This window comes from Dipodomys ordii, unplaced genomic scaffold, assembly GCF_000151885.1.
Source record: "Dipodomys ordii isolate 6190 unplaced genomic scaffold, Dord_2.0 Scaffold16, whole genome shotgun sequence".
In the NCBI taxonomy this organism is placed as follows: domain Eukaryota; kingdom Metazoa; phylum Chordata; class Mammalia; order Rodentia; family Heteromyidae; genus Dipodomys; species Dipodomys ordii.
The window spans coordinates 10,104,673-10,125,921 of record NW_012267232.1 but is presented as its reverse complement, the minus strand read 5'-3'; the positions used below and the strand labels follow the sequence as shown (position 1 = coordinate 10,125,921).

Below are 21,249 nucleotides of genomic sequence, written 5' to 3'. Positions count from 1 at the left end.
GCTCTACCACTTGAGCTACAGCGCCACTTCCGGTTTTCTGGTGGTTTATTGGAGATAGGAGTCTCGCGGTTTTTCCTGCCCGGGCTGGCTTTGAACCTCGATCCTCAGATCTCAGCCTCCTGAGTAGCTAGGATTACAGGCGTGAGCCACCAGAGCCCGGCAGTTATGTGTAATAGTTTTGGTATAATGATACATGCACAGGAAATAATTTTATTGTTATAAACCTTGTTATATCATTTAGAAGAGTCAGAACTGCCTCATAATCTGAAACATCATTGAATTCTGGCTACTGTAAGAAAATGATTTATGGCCAGGAATGTGGCTTAGTGATAGCATGCATGAAACCCTGGGTTCAGTACCACATAAATACCACATAAATAGAAAAAGCGAAAGTGGTGCTATGGCCCAAGTGGTAGAGTGCTAGCTTTGAGCAAAAAGAAGCTGAGGGACAATGTCCAGTTCCTAAGTTCAAGGCCTAGGACTAGAAAAAAAAGAAAATGATTTATGAAAGCACCAATCCAATATATGATCTGTTCATGTCTTCTTTTTTTATTTTGGGTCCAGTTTTGGGGCTTGAACTCTGGGCCTGGGCACTGTCCCTTAGCTCTTCAGCTCAAGGCTAGCGCTCTACCACTTGAGCCACAGCGCCCTTCCGGCTTTTTTCTTTTTTTATGTGGTGCTGAGGAATCGAACCCAGGGCCTCAGGCATGCAAGGCAAGCACTCTACCACTGAGCCACCTTCCCAACCCATGTTCATGTCTTCTTGCTGGGACCTTTTAAAGTCCTTTTTTGACATCAAAGGAAATCAGTTGTAGTACTAAGACCAAGTAGAATTGGTAATGAGAAATATTTTGTCTTGTTTTTAGTTTTTTGTGGTGCTAGAGATTGAACCTCAGGGCCTTGCCCACGCTTGGCAAACACTCTACCAGTGAGCTACATTTCTCATACTTACGTTCTCAATTGGGATAATTCTATTTCAGTCTCTGTTATGTATAAGTCTTCATGCACAATCTGTATCATGTTAAAAATACGATCAACAATATTTTTTGAATGTTACGAGTCAGCATGACTCTCATTGAGCCCAGATCATTTGCTCTTCATATAATATGCTCAGTGATAGTTCTGCTTACTACATTGTCAAGGTGCCAGTTAAGGAATATTAACAGACTAGATAGAACAGCTTCTTTAATAGAACCACTGCTATAATTGCATTAGACAAGTGAAATAATTTTTTTTTTAAATTTTCTTTTCTTTAAGGTTGTAAGGGAACTGCTTAAATATACAAGTCACTTCAGAATTTTGGCACTTAGTGCCACACCAGGTAGTGATATAAAGGTAAGTAAAACAACTTTCCATTTATTTACATTTTAGGGTTGGGAATGTGGCTTGGTGGTGGAGTGCTTGCCTAGTATGCATAAAGCTCTGGGTTCAATTCCTCAGTACCACATAAACAGAAAAATCTGAAAGTAGTGCTGTGGTTCAAGTGTTAGGGTGCTAGTCTTGAGCAAAAGAAGCTCAAAGACAGTGCCCAGGCCCCTGAGTTCAAGTTCCAGTATTGGCATCCCTCCCCTTCCACTTCCTCTCATAAACCTACCACCACCACCAAAAAATATATCAAAAAATAAGATTTTTTGTTGTTGTTGTTGTTGTTGGTCATAGAGCTTGAACTCTGGGCCTGAGCGCTGTCCCTCAGCTCTTCAGCTCAAGGTGAGCGCTCTGCCACTTGAGCCACAGCACCACTTCTAGTTTTTAGTGGTTTATTGGAGATAAGAGTCTCATGGAGTTTCCTGTCCAGGCTGGCTTTGAACCGTGATCCTCAGATCTCAGCCTCCTGAGTAGCTAGGATTACAGGAGTGAGCCACTGGTGCCTGGCTTCAAAAAATAAGAATTTTTGTATGGGGCAGATCAATTTTTCATTCTAGTATTTACCTAAGGTTGACTAGGACTACAACCTTTCCACAACCTGCCTTAATTTTTCTTTTGTGGCTGCTGAAGTGTTTTGCTTTTTTGTCTTTTTTTTTTGGTACTGAAAATCAAAGCCAGGACACTGTACTTGCTAGGCATGCGCCTTGCCTCTGAGCTACATCCCAGCCCTGCAGAAGGTTTTTGTTTTTTTTTTTTCCTTTTTGTTTTTATTTGATTCGCTGTTTGTTTGTTGATATGTGGTTTGGCCACCTTGCCCTGGCTGGCCTTGTTTACTTACATCTTGAACTTCTGGGCTCCAGTAGATCCTTCTACTGCAATATCCTAATTAGCTGCTGGACCTCTCCGGATCAGTAGTTTTTCTGGCTTAAGTGTTATTATTATTTTTTTGTTTCTCATTTTTTTATTGTTACTAAAATGATGATGTACATAGGAGTCACAGTTACATAAATCAGGTAAACAATACATTTCTTTTTGGGCAGTGTCACCTCTCTCTCCCCCAATTAATAATATGACTACTTTTTATTTTTCTTTTCATTTTATTTTTTGCCAGTTCTGTGACTTGAATTCTGGGTCTAGGCTCTGTCCCTGAGCTGCTTTTTCTCAAGGCTAGTGCTCAACCACTTGAGTCACAGTGCTACTTCCAACTTTTTCTGAGTAGTTTATTGGTGATAAGAGTCTCATGGTGTTATAGAGTTTCCTGTCAGGGCTGGCTTCATACTGTGATCCTCAGATCTCAGCTTCGTGGGTAGCTAGGATTACAGGTGTGCATCACCAGAACCAGGCTATGACTACTTTTTTTTTAATAGAAATTTTTTTATTGTGATTAAATGACTACATAAATTTCACAGACTTCACAGTATTGTCACAAACACATTCTAACCTTCATGGAGCAAATTGTCTTTATTGTGGTCTATAAAGTTTATGAATGTGAACACATGTGTCTTTTTTGTTGTTGTTGTTGTTGGTCATGGGGCCTGAACTCTGGGCCTGGGTGCTGTCCCTCAGCTCTTCAGCTTAAGGCTAGTACTCTACCACTTGAGCCATAGCACCACGTCCAGCTTTTTCTGCTTATATGGTGCTGAGGAATCAAACCCAAGGCCTCATGCATGCAAGGCAAGCATTCTACCACTGAGCTACCTTCCCAGGCCATTTCTTTTCTTTTCCTTAGTGTAAACTGTTCCCTCTTTCCCACTCATTCCCTCCCTCCCATCGCTGCCATTGAGTTTCTTAGTTCATTTTGATCAATGACCCGTGTAGCTGATGGGTCCCGCTGCTGTATGTTTTCCCATTTCCCTCTGTTTCTGTGTTCTCCTTCTAGTTTCCCTCAGATGTGCATATACCATGTATGTGTTCAGTAGCATGGGGTCATTTAGTAATGATATGACTAGATGAGTGGAGGTTCTATTTTTCTCCAGTCTTGTATACTTTGTTGTATCTCCTTATGTTTTGGACTTAGCATCCACTTATCAGGGAGACCATGTACTATCTGTGTCTTTGCTCTTGGTTTACCTCACTCAACATGATTTTTTCTAGTTCCATCCATTTCCCTGCTAATGCCATTATTTTGTCCTTTTTTTTGGTCAGTCGTGGGGCTTAAACTCTGGGCTTGAGCGCTGTCCCTGTGTTCTTCAGCTCAAGGTGAGCGCTCTACCGCTTGAGCCACAGCAGCACTTCCAGTTTTCTAGTGGTTTATTGGAGATAAGAGTCTCAAGGACTTTCCTTTGAACCGTGATCCTCGGATCTCAGCTTCCTGAGTACCTAGGATTACAGGATGAGGATTACATTCTGACTGCAGTAACGTGGTATCTCAGGGTTTCTTTTATTTGTATTTCCTTTATAACCAGGGATGGTGAACATTTCCTCATGTGTATCTTGGGCATTTTTATCTCTTCTGAGAAATTTCTCTTTAGTTCCCTTGCCCATTTAGTAATTGGTTTGTTAGGTTTGGGAGGGATTAGTTTCTTGAGTTCCCTGTATATACTGGATATTAGCCCCTTGTCTGATATATTGCAGGTAAATATTTTTTCCCAGTTAGTTGGCTGTCTTTCTAGCTTGGTTGCTATGTCGTTAGCTATGCAGAACTTTTTATTTTAAGGTAGTCCTATTTGTCGAGTCTCTAATTTGTTGTGACCCTGGAACTCTGTTCATGAAGTTCCTGCCTGTGCCTATAAGTGTCTCTCTCCTCTTCTGTCCTGCAGTAGTTTCAGAGTTTCAGGTTTGATTTTTTTTTTTTTTTTTGTTGGTCCTGGGGCTTGAACTTGACCTGGGTGCTGTCCCTCAGCTCTTCAGCTCAAGGCTAGCGCCCTACCACTTGAGCTACAGCGCCACTTCCATTTTTCTGGTGGTTTATTGGAGATAAGAGTCTCACAGAGTTTCCTGCCTGGGCTGGCCTTGAACCATGAGCACCAGATCTCAGCCTCCTGAGTAACTAGGATTACAGGCGTGAACCACTGTGGCACCCGGCCTACTTACATTCTTTCTTAAGTGTAACTTAGAAACAATTTTAGACTTCCAGAAAATTTGTAGAAATTGAAATCTTTGTATGTCTTTCACTTAATTTCTACTAACTCTAACATTAATATAACCATAGTAGAGTGCTAGTAACTAATATACAATTCTTATTTGAATTCAGCTTGCCCATCAATGCCTCTTTTTCCCTATGGTACAATCTAAAATCTCTTTAGAGAAATGTTATGGGTAGAAAAAAATGTGATAGGGCGGGGAAGGTGGCTCAGTGGTAGAGCACTTGCCTTGCATGCTTGAGGCCCTGGGTTCAATTCCTTAGCACCACATAAGAAAAAAGCCGGAAGTGGCGCTGTGGCTCAAGTGGTAGAGTGCTAGCCTTGAGCTGAAGAGCTGAGGGACAGCACCCAGGCCTAGAGTTCAGGCCCCACGACCGGACCCCAAAAAAGAAAAAATGTGATGTATATGTGTGTGTGATTTTTTTTTTTTTTTTAAGTTTTTGAAACAGATTCTTGCAATCTTGCCTGCACTGACCTGAGATTCCTACTATGTTATTTCTGTATGTACTCAAACAAAAAAAGATTTAACATGTTAAGTAATTTATTCTCATATGTTCCGGATTTTGTCTAGGCTGTGCAGCAGGTTATTACTAACCTACTCATTGGGCAGATAGAGCTCCGTTCTGAAGATTCTCCAGATATTTTGCCATATTCTCATGAAAGACGAGTTGAAAAGCTTGTTGTTCCCCTTGGGGAAGAACTGGCAGCCATCCAAAAGACATATATCCAGGTAAGCCATTTTCCTCATACTTCCACATTTACACAAATTCACTGGCATTGTAACTGTTCAGTTAGCAGAATTTAGAGATGAGAATCCACATACTGAAGAGTTCTTTGAAATTAAGAGTTTGGGGAAGACTGTTTTGTCATGGATTAAAAGATGATGACAGTTTTCTTGGCCACTTCTTCCATTGAGATATGAATACTTTTCCTCTCCTCAAATCTGGGCTGGCCCTGTGAATGACCTACAGAGTTTCATAAAACCTAAGTTTGCCATATGGTTAAAAAAGGTAACCATATGGTGGAAAAAGGGCAATCAGAAAACCGGAAGTAGTGCTGTGGCTCAAGCGGGGTAGAGTGCTCGCCTTAAACTGAAGAGAGCAGGGACAGCACCCAAGCCCAGAGTTCAAGCCCCATGACTGACAAAAAAAAAAATAAAAAAAGTTAAAAATAAGATAATTGAAGCTGGCGCTCTTGCCTGTAATCCTAGCTACTCAGGAGGCTGAAATCTGAGGATCACGGTTTAAAACCAGCCTGAGCAGGAAAGTATAGGAGACGCTCCAATAAACCACTCAGAAAACTAGAAGGTGCGCTCTGGCTCAAGTGATAGAGCGCTAGTTTTGAGCTGAAGAGCTCAGGGACAGTGCTCAGGCCTAAAGTTCAAGACTCATGACCAAAAAAACAAAAAGATAAAGCTGGGGCATCAGTGGCTCACACCTGTAATCCTAGCTACTCAAGAGGCTGAGATCTGAAGATCATTGTTCAAAGTCAGCCTGGGCAGGAAAGTCTGTGAGACTCTTATCTCCAGTAAACCACCAGAAAACCAGAAGTGGCGCAGTAGCTCCAGTGGTACAGTGCTTGCCTTGAGCTGAGGGAGAGCACCCAGGCCCAGAGTTCAAGTCCCATGACTGACCCCCCCCCAAAAAAAAATATATATAAATTCAAAGGAACAAATAGATATATGAGCCTAGGTAACCGTTTACAAAGCTGCTAGCAATCTGATACTCTAGACATTAGGGAGCAGACACTAGCTTTCCTAGAATGCTTTCATTGATTTCTCTTTTTTCTTTTTTTTTTCTTTTGGTGATATTGGAATTTAAGTTCAGGGCCTTTTGTTTACTATGCAAGCTCTCTACCACTTGAGCAACACCTTTAATGTAACTTTTTTTACTTTTGATATTTCATTATCATTTCAGCCTTTCAAGAAATTTATAAAACTAAGCTGGTACTGGTGGCTCACACCTATGATCCTAGCTACTCAGGAGCCTTATATCTGAGTATTGTGGTTCAAAGCCAACCCAGGAAGAAACCAGCAAAAAGCCAGAAGTGGAGGTGTGGCTTAAGTGGTAGAGCTCCAGCCTTGAGTGAAAAAGTGAGAACATGAGGCCTTTATTTCAGGTTCCAGTAGGAATCTTTCTTCCAGAAGGAGGTTGTAAAACTAGTGTAGATTTCTTTCCAGTGGACAGCTACTTTAAAACTTTGTAGGGATATTGTTTCTAATAATACTTTCCTGCTAATTTTAGCTTTCCATGATGTTGCTAGTATGTAGCTATTATTTCTGAGGTGTTTGTCTAATTGTTTCTTTTTAAAAATTTTTCTTTTTTTTTTGCTGGTCCTGGGACTTGAACTGAGAGCCTGGTCACTGCTCCTGAGCCACTCTGTACTCAAGGCTAGTGCTCTGCCACTTGAGTCACAGTGCCACTTCCAGCTTTTTCTATTTATGTGGAACTGAACAATCAAACCCAGGACTTCATGCATGCTAGGCAAGCACTCACCACTAAGCCACGTTCCCAGCCCAGAGTATATTTCTTTTTGAACATTTTCTCCCAGTGTTTCCCCTCCAAAACCCCTCCTCCCCAAGTTGTATAGTTTATTTCCAACATAGTATCTAGTGAGTATCAGTGCTGAATTAGTTTACAATTTGTCCTTTCCTTCTCCTCCCCAAATCAGATAAACTTATATACAAGACAAAGGGTACAGAAATAAAAAACAGTGACAAAAGGGGAAAAAAAACAACAACAGAAGAAGTAGAAAAAAAGAACTGCAGACTATATAATTAAAAACCTCTTGTTTCCATTTCTTTGAGTTCATTTCAATAAGCATCATTTTATATGATCATATTCATATAGCTCTTGAACCCTTGTGTTCCTCTCCTAAGAATATCCTCCTTTGGTCTCACTGTATGAATGTTTAGAGTCCTGTTTAATTAACCATGCCCTAGTGTAATTTTTTTGTCTTTTACTATCCATTGGGTTTATTTATAGATTTATAGGTACATTTTAATTATTACAAATGAGGGATACCATACAGCCTATATGTCTTTGGGTCTGGCTTACTTTAAATCTTTCCATTTCCTTAGGAACGGAGCAATGTCGTTCTTTCTGATGGAAGCACAGAATTCTATTATCTATATATACCACATTTGCTCAAATGGATCAAGAAAATGTTATCTATACACAGTGGATTTCTTTTAGATTCTTAATTGTATTAATCATTATCCAAATTACCTGTTATCAACTAGATATGTGACATGCCTAGATATCATGCCTATGATTTTCGGACCCAGGAGGATCAGGCAGAAGGATTACAAGTTTGAGGCTAATCTGAGCTACATAAAAAAACCCTTCCAAACAACAACAAAACCAAGCAAACAAAAATTACCTATTACCTTCCTTTAGTCTTTTTTTTTTTTTTTTGTCTAGGAATCAGGATTCAAACCTAGGACCTTGTACACGCTAGGCAAGTACTCTACAACTAAGCTACAATCACAACCCCACATCTATCCATTTCTTTATTCTTTGGTTTCCTTCTTGGCATGTAAACTGTATGAAAGCAATAGCTTCATTTGTCTTACCCATAATATTCCCAGTATTTAGAGCTACGATTGATAGGTAATAAATGTTTAATGAATACTTGTTGGAAAAATTAATGAATGAAATTAAATGTACTTAAGACATTTCAGGGCTGGGAAGGTGGCTCAATGGTAGAGCGCTTGCCTTGCATGCATGAGGCACTGGGTTCGATTCCTCAGCACCACATAAGCAAAAAGAAAAAAGCTGGAAGTGGCGCTGTGGCTCAAGTGGTGGGTTGTTGGCTTGAGCTGAAGAGCTGAGGGACAGTGCCCAGGCCCAGAGTTCAGGCCCCATGACTGGACCCCCCCCCCAAAAAAAAAAAAAAGAAAAGACATTTCAATTTATTTAGCCATCTGCAAATATTTATTTCGGACCTATGTGCTGTTAGTCTAGAGATGGAAGATGCAGCAAGGAAAAACATGAAGGCTCCCCTTTCATGGTCCTAGATTATACTGTGTATAGGTTGAAGGATGAGTGAAATGAAATAAATAAAAGTTTCCAAAAAGAGTAATAGTTTTCTTCTTTTTCTTTGTGCCAATGCTGGGGCTTTGGCACTGTCTATGAGCTTCTTTTGCTCAAGGCTAGCACTCTAGTTTTTGAGCCACAGCATGACCTCTGGCTTTTTCTTAGTAGTTCATTGGAGATAAGAATTTAACAGACTTTCCTGTCCATGCTGGCTTTGAACTGTGATGCTCAGATCCTGAGTTGCTTGGATTACAGATGTGAGCCACTAAGTTGTGGGGCCTCTGTGGGCATTGTCTGGGTTTGGCTGTTAAGTACCTTTGAATTTTATCTATGCTGTATTAACCCAAAAATTCATTTCAGAACAAACTTTACTAACTATATTACTCACTTTAATATGTGGCAAAAATTAATGTATTTGAAAACCATCTTTAAAGCAAGCTTGAACTAAATTTCTTTTGAATTTGCAGATTTTGGAAACATTTGCAAGCTCTCTGATTCAGAGGAATCTTTTGATGAGAAGCGATATCCCCAATTTAACAAAGTACCAGATAATTCTGGCAAGAGATCAATTTAGGAAAAACCCATCTCCAAATATTGTGGTAAATATAAATATGATAGGAAGACTAAAATGTAAAATAAGGTTTTCTTTAAGTTTATCATTGGCCCATGACAAGACAAATTTTAACCAAATGTGATATTTAATCTTACTTTTAATACCAGAAAGGAGGAAGTGTCACAAAAAGCTACTAATACCTAATGTTCATTGGGAGAAAGTAGATGTATGAAAATATCTGTCAAGCTAGGTCCAAAGTTGGAAGAGTTGCTCACAATACAAAAAAACACCAAAGTCTAGAAGTACAACTCTGTGGTACATTACATGCTTAGCATGGATTAGTCCTTGGGTTCCATCCCCAGTAAAACACACACACACACACACACACACACTCACACACGCACGCACGCACACACGCACGCGTGCGAGCGCGCGCGCGCACACACACACACACACACACACCGCCCTGAGAAAAAATACATGTGGTACTTTTTATAAAAGAATAGCCAATTTAAAGGCAGGTATATAGGAGATAGTGAGCAAGTCAATCTGGCTGAGATATGGTTGTTTAGTTTTTTGTTTTCATTTTATTTTATTGTTGTCGTTCATGGAGCTTGAACTCTGGGCCTGGGTGCTGTCCCTCAGCTCTTCAGCTCGAGGTGAGCGCTCTACTGCTTGAGCTACAGCTCCACTTCCGGTTTTCTAGTGGTTGTATTGGAGATAAGAGTCTCACAGACTTTCCTGCCCTGGCTGGTTTTAAACCATGATCCTCAGATCTCAGCCTCCTGAGTAGCTAGTATTACAGGTGTGAGCCACTGGAGCCCGGCATTTGTCTTTTATTTGACAATACCAGGGTTTGAATTAAAGGCCTTGCTTTGTTAGGCCCTGGATTTTGCTGGCTAGTTCTTGAGAAAGGATATTGGTTCCTTCCCAGGCACATGCCTGGACTGTGATCTTCCTATTTTAGGCTTATAGTTGCTAGGATGTCAGGTGAGAACTAATGTCTAATAGTTTCTTTGGTGGACATTGAGTCTCATGGGTTTTTCTACTAAGGCTGGTGTTGAATGGCACTCTTCCTGAATTTAGCCTCCAAGTAAGAACAAGGATAAGAGCACCTAGCTAGAGCTAAAAGATTCTGAAGAGGCCAAATAGAATAAGTAATAAATAAGTGTGACCACACAGGAATAACTTTCATTTTACACCAAGACATTCAGTCTTTATCTTGTTGTATCTAAAAAAAACCTCTGAAAGAGTCTTTTCTGAAAAATTTTAGGATGTTATATAAAACATTAATAAACATAATAAATAAATCAATAATCCAAATGGGTTCTTGAATCTGATTTCATTGGTGAGTATATTTTATAAAGAGGAGAGTTTATTGTTTCAGGTACTTAGGGTGTTATATAAAAGTATTCATCATTGTCATGGAAAAATTTAGAATGAATCAACTGATAAATGCCACTGAAGATGTAAGAGCTGGGATGTAGCTCAGTGGTAAAGCGCTTGCCTAGCAAGTGCAATGTCGTGAGTTCGATCTCCAGTACCAAAAAAGAAAAGACAAAAAAATACAGTTAAAAATGTAATGTATAGAACTGTAGTCTTCATCAAGGAAAATAATTGAAATGTGTTCTCAATGCTCTTCTTCTAAACCTTTGTTGTCATGTGGACATGCCTACTCTTTGCTTCTATAAACTTTGTTGTCATGTGGACATGCCTACTCTTTGCTTCTATAAACTTTGTTGTCATGTGGACATGCCTACTCTTTGCTTCTATAAACTTTGTTGTCATGTGGACAGCTTCTATAAACTTTGTTGTCATGTGGACATGCCTACTCTTTGCTTCTATAAACTTTGTTGTCATGTGGACATGCCTACTCTTTGCTTCTATAAAGGAAAATAAATGTGCTTCAGTTTTCCACAAGGATAGTGATTAAAGCACAAGGCCTCTAGACCAGATTTGCTGGATTTAAATACTTTTCTACTACTTAACCTTTCTAAGTTTCTCTAATCTATAAAATGGACATAATAAAATTGCCTTTCTCTTTGGTGTTAAAATGAAAGGATTTTTTATAACCAATATACTTTTACAATATTTTGTGCCTAGTATTAGATATCATTGTGACATATATACTTAGTGTTAAACAATCTGATAGATCCACCTCTAACTCATTTTCCATTTCCATGTGACTCATACCTTATTCAGCTCAGTGCTTGATATAGAGGAGATACTTATTAAATAGTTTAGACTCTGTATACTATATCTGTATACTGTATATGTTTATACTGCTGATACTTATTAAGAGAAACTATATAGTAAATTTCCTGTTGAATTAAAGAGAAAAAAGAGATATATTTCTTGCAGACATTAGACAATGTTTTTCATATTAAGACCCTTTAACATGGCATTCACTAGAACTTACAAGTTACAATCAGGATTAAAGGGCATAGTTATAGTCAGGTGCCAGTGGTTCACACCTGTAATTCTAGCTACTTATGAGGCTGAGATCTGAGGATCCTGGTTTGAAGCCAGCCTGGGCAGAAAATTCCTCATGAGACAGTTAACCACTCAAAAACTGGTGGTGTGTGGCTCAAGTGGTAGCGCTAGTCTTGAGCACAGAGATGCTCAGGGACAGTGACCAGGCCCTGAGTTCAAGCCCCACAACTGACAATAAAACAAAAAAAGGTATAATTATAATGATTGTTTGAATTAATATATTGTCAATTTTACAGTGATTGTTAGGCTGATAGTATGGGCATAGAGTTTTTATCTTCATTTGTTTCTCTGGGAGAATTTGACATGTGCCTATTTTTTCAGGGAATACATCAAGGCATAATTGAGGGAGAGTTTGCCATTTGTATCAGTCTATATCATGGTTACGAATTACTGCAGCAAATGGGAATGAGATCATTATATTCTTTTCTTTGTGGAATTATGGATGGAACAAAAGGTAAATGTTATAAAATTATTTAAAGGTATGATGACAAATATTATTTTTGTTAAAGTTACATAAAATAGTCACCTAAGGCGCTTTTTTTGGGGGGGGGTCCGTCGTGGGGCTTGAGCTCTGCGTCTGGGTGCTGTCCCTCAGCTCTTCAGCTCAAGGCTAGCGCTCTACCACTTGAGTTACAGAGTCTCACGGCCTTTTCTGCCCTGGGCTGGCTTTGAACCTGATCCTCACATCAGCCTTGTGAGTAGCTAGGATTACAGGCAGAACCACTATGCCCAGCTAAGATATTTTATTTATTTATTTATTTATTGCCAGTCCCAGGGCTTGAACTTAGGGCTGGGCACTGTCCCTGAGCTTCTTTTGCTCAAGGCTAGCACTCTACTACTTGATCCACTGCGCCACCTCCAGCTTTTTCTCTGTATGTAGTACTGAGGAATTGAACTCAGGGCAAGCACTCTCCAGCTAGGCCACATTCCCAGCTTGATTCTTCATTTTTAAAAGCAATTATGCAACAAATGTTACAGTTCTTTGTTTTTGATTAATTGCTAGAAAATATGACATGATTGTTAAAGTAGGAAAACCAGCTGTTTTTCATGTTTAAATTTGAAAAACTTGCATTCATTCTAAGAGTTAAATTTCTTTTTAATTATAAATTTGACTAATTTGCTTTTAAGTTTACTTATTTGCAAAACTTTTTTCTTATTTTCTGAAGGAATGGCACGGGCAAAAACTGAACTTAGCCGAAATGAGGACTTCATGAAACTCTATAGCCATCTAGAGTGCATTTTTGCACATACACCTGGCACTTCAGCAAGTAATAATGCTCGTATCCACAAAGGTATTGATTTTTACTTAGAATTCTGTCTTGTTTTAGCTGTGTGTCGTGATACGTGTATACCTGTTGTCTTCAGTTGCTTAGGAAGCTAAGGCTGGACAATTGTTCCTGTTTAGGAGATTGAGGTAAACCTAGGTAATATAGCGAGACAATAAATAAAACAAAATATGAAGTAAAAATATGAAATAAAAAGATTGCATATTGTTTCTCTCTCTCTTTTTTTTTTCTGTCAGTCATGGGGCTTCAACTCAGGGTCTGGACGCTATCTCTGAGGTCTTTTGCTCTACCACTTTGAGCCACAGCCCCACTTGGAGTTTTCTGGTGGTTAATTGGAGATAAGAGTCTCATAGGCTTTCCTGCTTAGACTGACTTTTGAAGCAGGATCCTCAGATTTCAGCCTCCTGAGTAGCTAGGATTACAGGTATGAACTACCAGTACTGAGCTTTTTTTCCTTTTTTTAAAATGAGACAAGGTTTCACTATGAAACCCAGTCTGCTTTCGTACTTGTGATCTTTCTTCCTCACCATCTGAAGTTCTGATATGCCACCGTGCCTAAATTGTTTTATTTATTTATTTATTATTTTTTTCTTTTTTTTTGGGGTCCGGTCGTGGGGCCTGAACTCTGGGCCTGGGCGCTGTCCCTCAGCTCTTCAGCTCAAGGCTAGCACTTTACCACTTGAGCCACAGTGCCCCTCCCGGCTTTTTTCTTTTTGCTTATGTGGTGCTCAGGAATCGAACCCAGGGCCTCATGCATGCAAGGCAAGTGCTCTACCACTGAGCCACCTTCCCAGCCCCTAAATTGTTTTTTTTAAATAAACATTAATTTTGAAATTTTGTTCTATTGATGCACATATCTACCTTTATTTATATTTGTGTACCAGGCCTTCTAAATACCTAAGGATTTTATTGTTAGGATTAACACTTATTCAAGTTTATTGCTTATAAACTTAAACTTCTAATATATATTATTTGTTAGTAGTGAAAATTCTCAGGCAATCTGATCTATAGTTTAAATAAACGTATTTCCCCTTTGTTTTGTTACTAATTTCCATTTGGGTATTTACATGCTAGTTACTATGTAAATAAAAAATAAAAATTAACATTTTAATGTGTATTTTATGAAAGATTCATTAATATGATTAGTATGGGAAAATACAGAAATAATTTTTTTTTTTTTTTGTGTGTGTGTGTGCAGGAGATAGAAGTAAAGATTTTTTCTATAGTCATCCAAAGTTAAAGAAATTAGAAGAAGTTGTAATTGAACATTTCAGGTCATGGAATGGTAAGTAACAGTAGTTTTGAAGGTAAGGTAGTTATTTAAAGTGCTAATATTTTGGAAGTGGTGCTGTGGCTCAAGTGGTAGAGAGCTCGCCTTGAGCTGAAGAGCACAGGGACAGTGCTCAAGCCCAGAGTTCAAACCTCACGACCAACTCCCCCCACACCCCCCAAAAAAGGGCTAATATTTCTATTTACTAGTTTATGCTAACACATCTTATAAAGGAAGAATTATAATTGTTCAAAATAATTAATATTAAAAGTTGGAAGAAATTTTGGAAAGTATGAGCAGGGGAATGGTAGGAATGCCTAGAATAAGGTAATTAGGAAAAAGGTTGGGGCCAGTTAAGAATAAGAGTAAAAACATCTGAAATAAAGTGGTAGGAAAGTATGGTAGATTGGGAGAAAGTTTCTTATTTTTGAGAGTGGTTAGAGTGTGTGAAATGTTTCAGCTGATACCTGTTAGAAGTGAGGGAGCCAACCTGGGGATTTCTGAAAGAAGGATTGTTGTAGGCAGAAAGAATAGCATAGTTCAATGCCCTAATTTGTTAGCTTGGTTAGTTTTACTTATTTATTTTTTTTTTGTCGGTCGTGGGACTTGAACTCTGGGCCTGTGCGCTGTCCCTCAGCTCTTCAGCTCAAGGTGAGCACTCTACCACTTGAGCTACAGCGCCACTTCCGGTTTTCTGGTGGTTTATTGGAGATAGGAGTCTCCTGGTCTCTCCTGCCCAGGCTGACTTTGAACCCTGATCCTCAGATCTCAGCCTCCTGAGTAGCTAGGATTACAGGCGTGAGCCACCAGCGCCCGGCTTGGTTAGTTTTATTAAATATTAATGTACTAGATGAGGATGAGTGAGGGTAAGTTGTGTGCTTATGAGGTATAATAAAGGCCAGATTGAATAGGGCTTATTTATTTATTTGGTGCTACTACTGGATTTGAATTCAGGATCGTTCTCTCCTTTGGCTTTTTTGATCATCAGTGTGATATTCACCAAATTGATAGTTTGGAGACCAAGTTGGGTCTAGAAGGGTGTATTGAGAAATAACATCTACCAACTTTAAAGCAAAGCAGTCACCAAGGAGTTTCAGATGGAAACGGAGAAACATATCAGAGAAGTGGGGAGGAAACCATAGCAGTAGGAAAAAGTGGACTTCAAAACTCTTCAGAGAAATATGATAAGAAAAACTTCAAGGTGTTCCTTTAATTTGGCAGTGTAGAATTTATTGATGCCTTTGATAGAGTTTTAGTGACATTAGGGTAGAGAGGCCAGTGCCATAAGGTTAGAGATTGGATTTGTAGTAACAGTAGCATGCTACGATGATTCAAAGCAGGTTTGTCCAGGATAATTTTTTTTTTGGGGGGTGTTGGTTGTGGCCCAAACTCTGGGCTTAGGAGCTGTCCCTGCGCTCTTCAGCTCAAGGCAAGCGCTCTACCACTTGAGCCACAGTGCCACTTCCAGTTTTCTAGTGGTTTATTAGAGATAAGAGTCTCACGGACTCTCCTGCTGACTTTGAACCATGATCCTTAGATCTCAGCCTCCTGAGTAGCTAGGATTACAAGTGTGAGCCACTGGCACCAGGCTTTTTTTTTCCCCCCAAGGATAATTTTATTTGCTATAGTTACTTCTTTTAGCTCTTACTCTTTGCTTCTTTTGCTTGTTACTGTATTGTGAATTAACACTATATGGACTTTAAATGAATGGGTCTGAGCCAGTTCTTAATGTGAAAAATAAAATGTATTATTGCGAAAATTAAATGAATTAGTAAATACAGAGTTTGGTTACTGGCATTTGTATAATGATTTACAAGGAAGACAAAGGCATTGTCAACCTAATTGTACAAATCTGTAATCTCAGCATTCAGGAGACTGAGACAGAAGGATTTAGAGTTTGAGGCCAGCCTGAACTACATAGTGAGACCCTACCTCAAAAAAGATAAGCATATAAGCTGGGTTGCTCGTGGCTCACACTTGTAATCCTAGCTAGTCAGGAGGCCAAGATCTGAGGATCACAGTTAAAAGCCAACGTATGAGATTCTTATCTCTAATAAAACTCCTCAGAAAAAGCTAGAAGTGCACTGTGGTTCAAGTGATGTAGCAATAGTCTTGAGCAAAAGAAGCTCAGAGACAAAGCCCAGGCCTGGAATTTAAGCTCCAAGAGCAGCACACAAAAAAAACAAACAAAATAAAACCAGACACAAGAAGAAAAAAAGATTTTTGAAGTTCTAAACTGAGCTTAAACAACAAAAATACCTGTGTACTTTGCAATTTATTAGGCCATGATTATTCAAACCTTTTCCATTTTTTAATTTACTTAGTTACCAGTCAGTTTTATTTTTTAAATCATTTCCTTATTTTTAATGTTTTTATTTTTTTATCATCTTGAAGTAGTATGTAAAGGGGTAATAGTACATTTTTAGATAAGTCACATCAATAGAAAATAGGTTGCTTGGTCATAAAATTCATGTTTATCTTAGTGCATTCTGCTGGTTGCCAAGCATAGGCATTGCCCCAGCTTTGGAACTGACTAGAAGATATTCTGCAGTTATCTTTTGTGAATTTGTAGGTATAGCAGGTTTGGGGATGTGTGGCCAGGCTAAGAGTGCTTTTTATGAACAGGAGGGAAAGTTGTTCTTCTGTCTGTCTAGGAGAACAAAGGGAGAATCATTCATGTCTTGTATTGATGAACTACTTAAAATGATTCAGATTCTTAATGGCCTTCTCTAAAAGTTGTGGGTTGTGGGGCTTTAACTCAGGGCCTGGGCACTGTTCCTGAGCTCTTTTGCTCAAGGTTAGTATTCTACCACTTTTAGCCACAGCTTCACTTCTGGATTTTTGGTGGATAATTGGAGATAAGAATCTCACAGACTTTTCTCCTCTGACAGGCTTTGAACCACAGTCCTCAGATCTCAGCCTCATGAGAAGCTAGGATTAGAACTTTATTTTATGATAGCCAATGAGAAATGGAGCCAAGATTATTAAAATTACTATGAACTACAGTAGAAAAAGACAGTGTTAAAAACTTCTTAAAATATATTTTAAAAATAATTATTTAACATTAGTATATAGCTTCAGGGTAGTGTTTTTTATTTTTTTATTTTTATTTTTTTTGGGGGGTCTGGTCGTTGGGCCTGAACTCTGGGCCTGGGCACTGTCCTTCAGCTCTTCAGCTCAAGGCTAGTGCTCTACCACTTGAGCCACAGCGCCACTTCCGGTTTTTTTCTTTTTGCTTATGTGGTGCTGAGGAATGGAACTCAGGGCCTCAGGCATGCAAGGCAAGCGCTCTACCACTGAGCCACCTTTCCAGCCCCCAGGGTAGTGTTTTAAACTAGTTCTTCCCTAAAGACATTTTAAAAGTTGTAATTGAAATATTTTCTGCTCCACAGCTAAAAACACCTCTGAAAAGAAAAATGATGAAACAAGAGTTATGATTTTTTCTTCATTTCGAGACAGCGTTCAGGAAATTGCAGAAATGCTTTTAAACCATCAGCCGGTTATTAGAGTGATGACATTTGTTGGCCATGCTGCAGGGAAAAGCATGAAAGGTTTTACCCAGAAGGAGCAATTAGAGGTAATCATTTTTGTAGATGTTGAAATAAAAATAAAGCCAATTAACTTTTAACTTTTTGTTTTGTAATCACTAGTCACTTTGCTACTGAAATAAAATTTCATAATTTATAACATGAAGACAGTGATAAAGTGTATATATTTTTTTATTTTTATTTTTTGTCGGTCGTGGGGCTTGAATTCTAGGCTTGGGCTTTATCTCTCAGCTCTTCAGCTCAAGGCATACACTCTACCGCTTGAGCCACAGCGCCACTTCCGGCTTTTTTCTTTTTGCTTATGTGGTGCTGAGGAATCAAACCCAGGGCCTCATGCATGCAAGGCAAGCGCTCTATCACTGAGCTACCTTCCCAGCCCCAGGGACTGAGTTCTTTTGCTCACGTCTAGTACTCTACCACATTGAACCACAGTGCCGCTTCCAATTTTTGGTGTTTAATTGGAGTTAAGCGTCTTTCAGACTTTTCTGCCCAACCTGACTTTAAACTGTGATCCTCAGATCTCAGCCTTCCAAGTAGCTAGGATTATGTGCATGAGCCAGCAATGCCTGGTTTTGAACTTTTTATCACCCAGTAATAAACAGTTTTTGGACTGGACACAGTAATGGATACTTGGACCACACTTGGAGTAGCACTATTAAAAATGAAGTGGAAGCCGGGCACTGGTGGCTAATACTTATAATCCTAGCTACTGAGGAGGCTGAGATCTGAGGATCATGGTTCAAAAACAGCCAGAACAGGAAAGTCCACAAAACTCTTATCTCCAATTAATCACCAGAAGATCCGAAGTGGTGCTGTGGCTCAAGTGTTACAGTGCTTGGTTAGAGCTGAGGGACTGCGTCCAGGCCCTGAGTTCAAGCCCCCACAACCGACCAAAAAAATAAGTAAATAAAATCAGGCCTTTCTCACTGAGAAACTGTTGTATTGTTAACAAGTCCTTCTGACATCACAACTTTGCTCTTTCTATCCTATGATAGTCTCTTTTGTCATATCTTGCCACTTCGTGACCATTTTTCTTATTCTGTGGTATTCATAATGCTGATTTTTAATCTGATTTTGCCATTTTACTGTGATTGGGAAAAATATTTTAATCTGTAGTTCTCTTACATTTACACTTAGTAATTGTTTTTATCTCAGGTAGTGAAACGATTTCGTGATGGTGGTTACAACACATTGGTCTCTACCTGTGTTGGTGAAGAAGGTTTGGATATTGGGGAAGTTGATCTTATAATATGTTTTGATGCCCAGAAGAGCCCGATTCGCCTTATACAACGAATGGGGAGAACTGGCCGCAGACGTCAAGGCAGGATTGTGGTGATCCTTGCTGAAGGACGTGAAGAGCGGGTGAGTAGATGGGAACAAACATGATTCAATATTTAAATATTTAAACAAGTACCAGTGTCTAACATTCAAAACTCAAACAATTTGAAGGCACATATGTTTTTACTGTGCTTATAAGACTTGTTTTCCATGTTTTGGGGGTTTATTTTTTGTGTATTTGTACTGGGGAACTTGAACTCAGGGCCTTATGTCCTTGCTTAGCATTTCTGTTCACGGCTGGTGCTCTACTACTTGAGCTATCTCTCTACTTCTGGCTTTGTGCTGGTCACTTGGAGATAAGTCTGCTCTAGATGGCTTCTAACTGTGATTCTCAAATTTCAGTTTCCTGAGTGACTAGGATTATAAGTATGTGCCACTAGAAAATTACCTCGTTTAATGGATTGTTTTTCCCCAGGTCCTGGGGCTTCAACTCCGGGCCTGGATACTGTCTCTGATATTCTTTTGCTCAAGGCAAGCACTGTACCACTTGAGCCACAGTGCCACTTCCAGCTTTTTGAATAGTTTATTGGAGATAAGAGTCTCACAGACTTTCCTGCCCAGGATGGCTTCAAACCTTGATCTCATATCTCAGCCTCCCGAGTAGCTAAGATTATAAGCATGACCTACCAATACCAAATGTTGTCAAAATACTTGGCTAAAATACTGGCAGACAGGAACCAAGTTACACACAGTCATCCTGGTGTTGACTCTGCCTTTAATGAAAATGACAGTTCTTGTCTCCCTGCTATAAGAGACACCTTCCACCAACAGCAACCTATGCCTTACTTTAGGCAGAAAAGGCACATATAAATAATTTTTCTTGTGCTGTTGACTCTTTTTTTTTGTAGATCATGAGGTCTGAACTCTGGCCTGGGCGCTGTCCCTCAGCTCTTCAGCTCAAGGTGGCACTCACCACTTGAGCCACAGTGCCACTTCCTGTTTTCTGGAGATAAGAGTCTCTCGAGCTTTCCTGTCTGAGATGGCTTTGAACCATAATCCTCAGATCTCAGTCTCCTGAGTAGCTAGGATTACATGCATGAGCCATCAGTGCCCTGGCCAAAATGTTAACTTTTAACTTTTATGATATATTAGGACAAATTTGGTGGTGAAATATCTAGTTTTACATAAAAAAATTTTTCATCATCTATCATACTTTTATTTTATTTTTTTGGGTGTGGTCGTTGGGCCTGAACTCTGGGGCTGGGCACAGTCCTTCAGCTCTTCAGCTCAAGGCTAGTGCTCTACTACTTGAGCCACAGCGCCACTTCTGGCTTTTTTCTTTTTGCTTATGTGGTGCTGAGGAATCGAACCCAGGGCCTCTGGCATGCAAGGAAGTGCTCTACCACGGAGCCACCTTCCCAGCCCTCTATCATACTTAAAAAAGTTGATTCCAAATGTTTTCAACACCATTTAAGTCAATCTAAAAAATGAATTGTTTTTCCTATACAGGTCATGTAGTTGTAATATATTTGTGTGTAACATCTAGTTTACCCATAAAATGAGCCTAATAAATGACATGTTTGGCAGTTAATACAAGGTTATATATTTTATCAGTGAGTGGAAATAAGTATTAATTGTACTGGTCAGCCAAGATATTAATCTTTCTACCTCTATGACCGTTATAGTGAACCACAGTTAAGGAATGCTTGCCCTAATTATTTAGATCCTTATTTAGCACCTTATTTAACTTGGTACCTTGTAAGGAGTGTGCTTTTGCAGTAAAAAAAGCAGAAGTGTAGAGACATAAGGCAGGTGAAATAAGAGAGTTGTAACAAAGAAACACCCCAAAACTTTTAACACTTGGTTATATTAATTATCTAACATAGGTAAATATCAACCACATTCCAAAACAGTGATATAATAAAAACAAATTTTTTTTAAATTTTATTTTATTTGTGAACATACTGTACAGAGGGGTTACAATTACATGGGCAGGATAATGCAAATATTTCTTACCAAGCATTGCAGCCTCCTCCTTGGTTTACCCTTCACCTCCCTTCCCAGCCTCCCCCCTCCCCCCCACCCAATCCTTCCCCCCCTCCTCCCCACCGACATTGTAAAGCTCGTTTTTGACATGACAATATGTACTTCTCATTGTTGCAACAGGTCCACCTAAATCCTTAAATGACTTGTTTTTCCCCATCTCCTCCACAAGTTATACTGACATCAAATATAGTGAAAGCAGGGGTTATACTGTGGGGGAGGGACATACAAAGCAACAAAGAAATAATCTTATAAATGGGTTAGAAACACATGCATGAAAGAAAAAAAAACAT

At 39.3% G+C, this 21,249-nt stretch overlaps 1 protein-coding gene across 1 annotated transcript in view; it reads left to right on the top strand.

Annotated features, from left to right (window-relative positions):
• Fancm (Fanconi anemia, complementation group M) overlaps window positions 1-21,249 on the top strand; it is a 63,527-nt gene that overhangs the window by 5,652 nt on the left and 36,626 nt on the right. Inside the window, exons 3-10 of the mRNA XM_013012230.1 lie at window positions 1,258-1,335; window positions 5,020-5,178; window positions 8,953-9,084; window positions 11,853-11,985; window positions 12,698-12,823; window positions 14,016-14,102; window positions 17,480-17,664; window positions 18,791-18,997. Coding sequence (XP_012867684.1) covers window positions 1,258-1,335; window positions 5,020-5,178; window positions 8,953-9,084; window positions 11,853-11,985; window positions 12,698-12,823; window positions 14,016-14,102; window positions 17,480-17,664; window positions 18,791-18,997 — 1,107 coding nt within the window. The remainder of the gene's footprint in view (window positions 1-1,257; window positions 1,336-5,019; window positions 5,179-8,952; window positions 9,085-11,852; window positions 11,986-12,697; window positions 12,824-14,015; window positions 14,103-17,479; window positions 17,665-18,790; window positions 18,998-21,249) is intronic.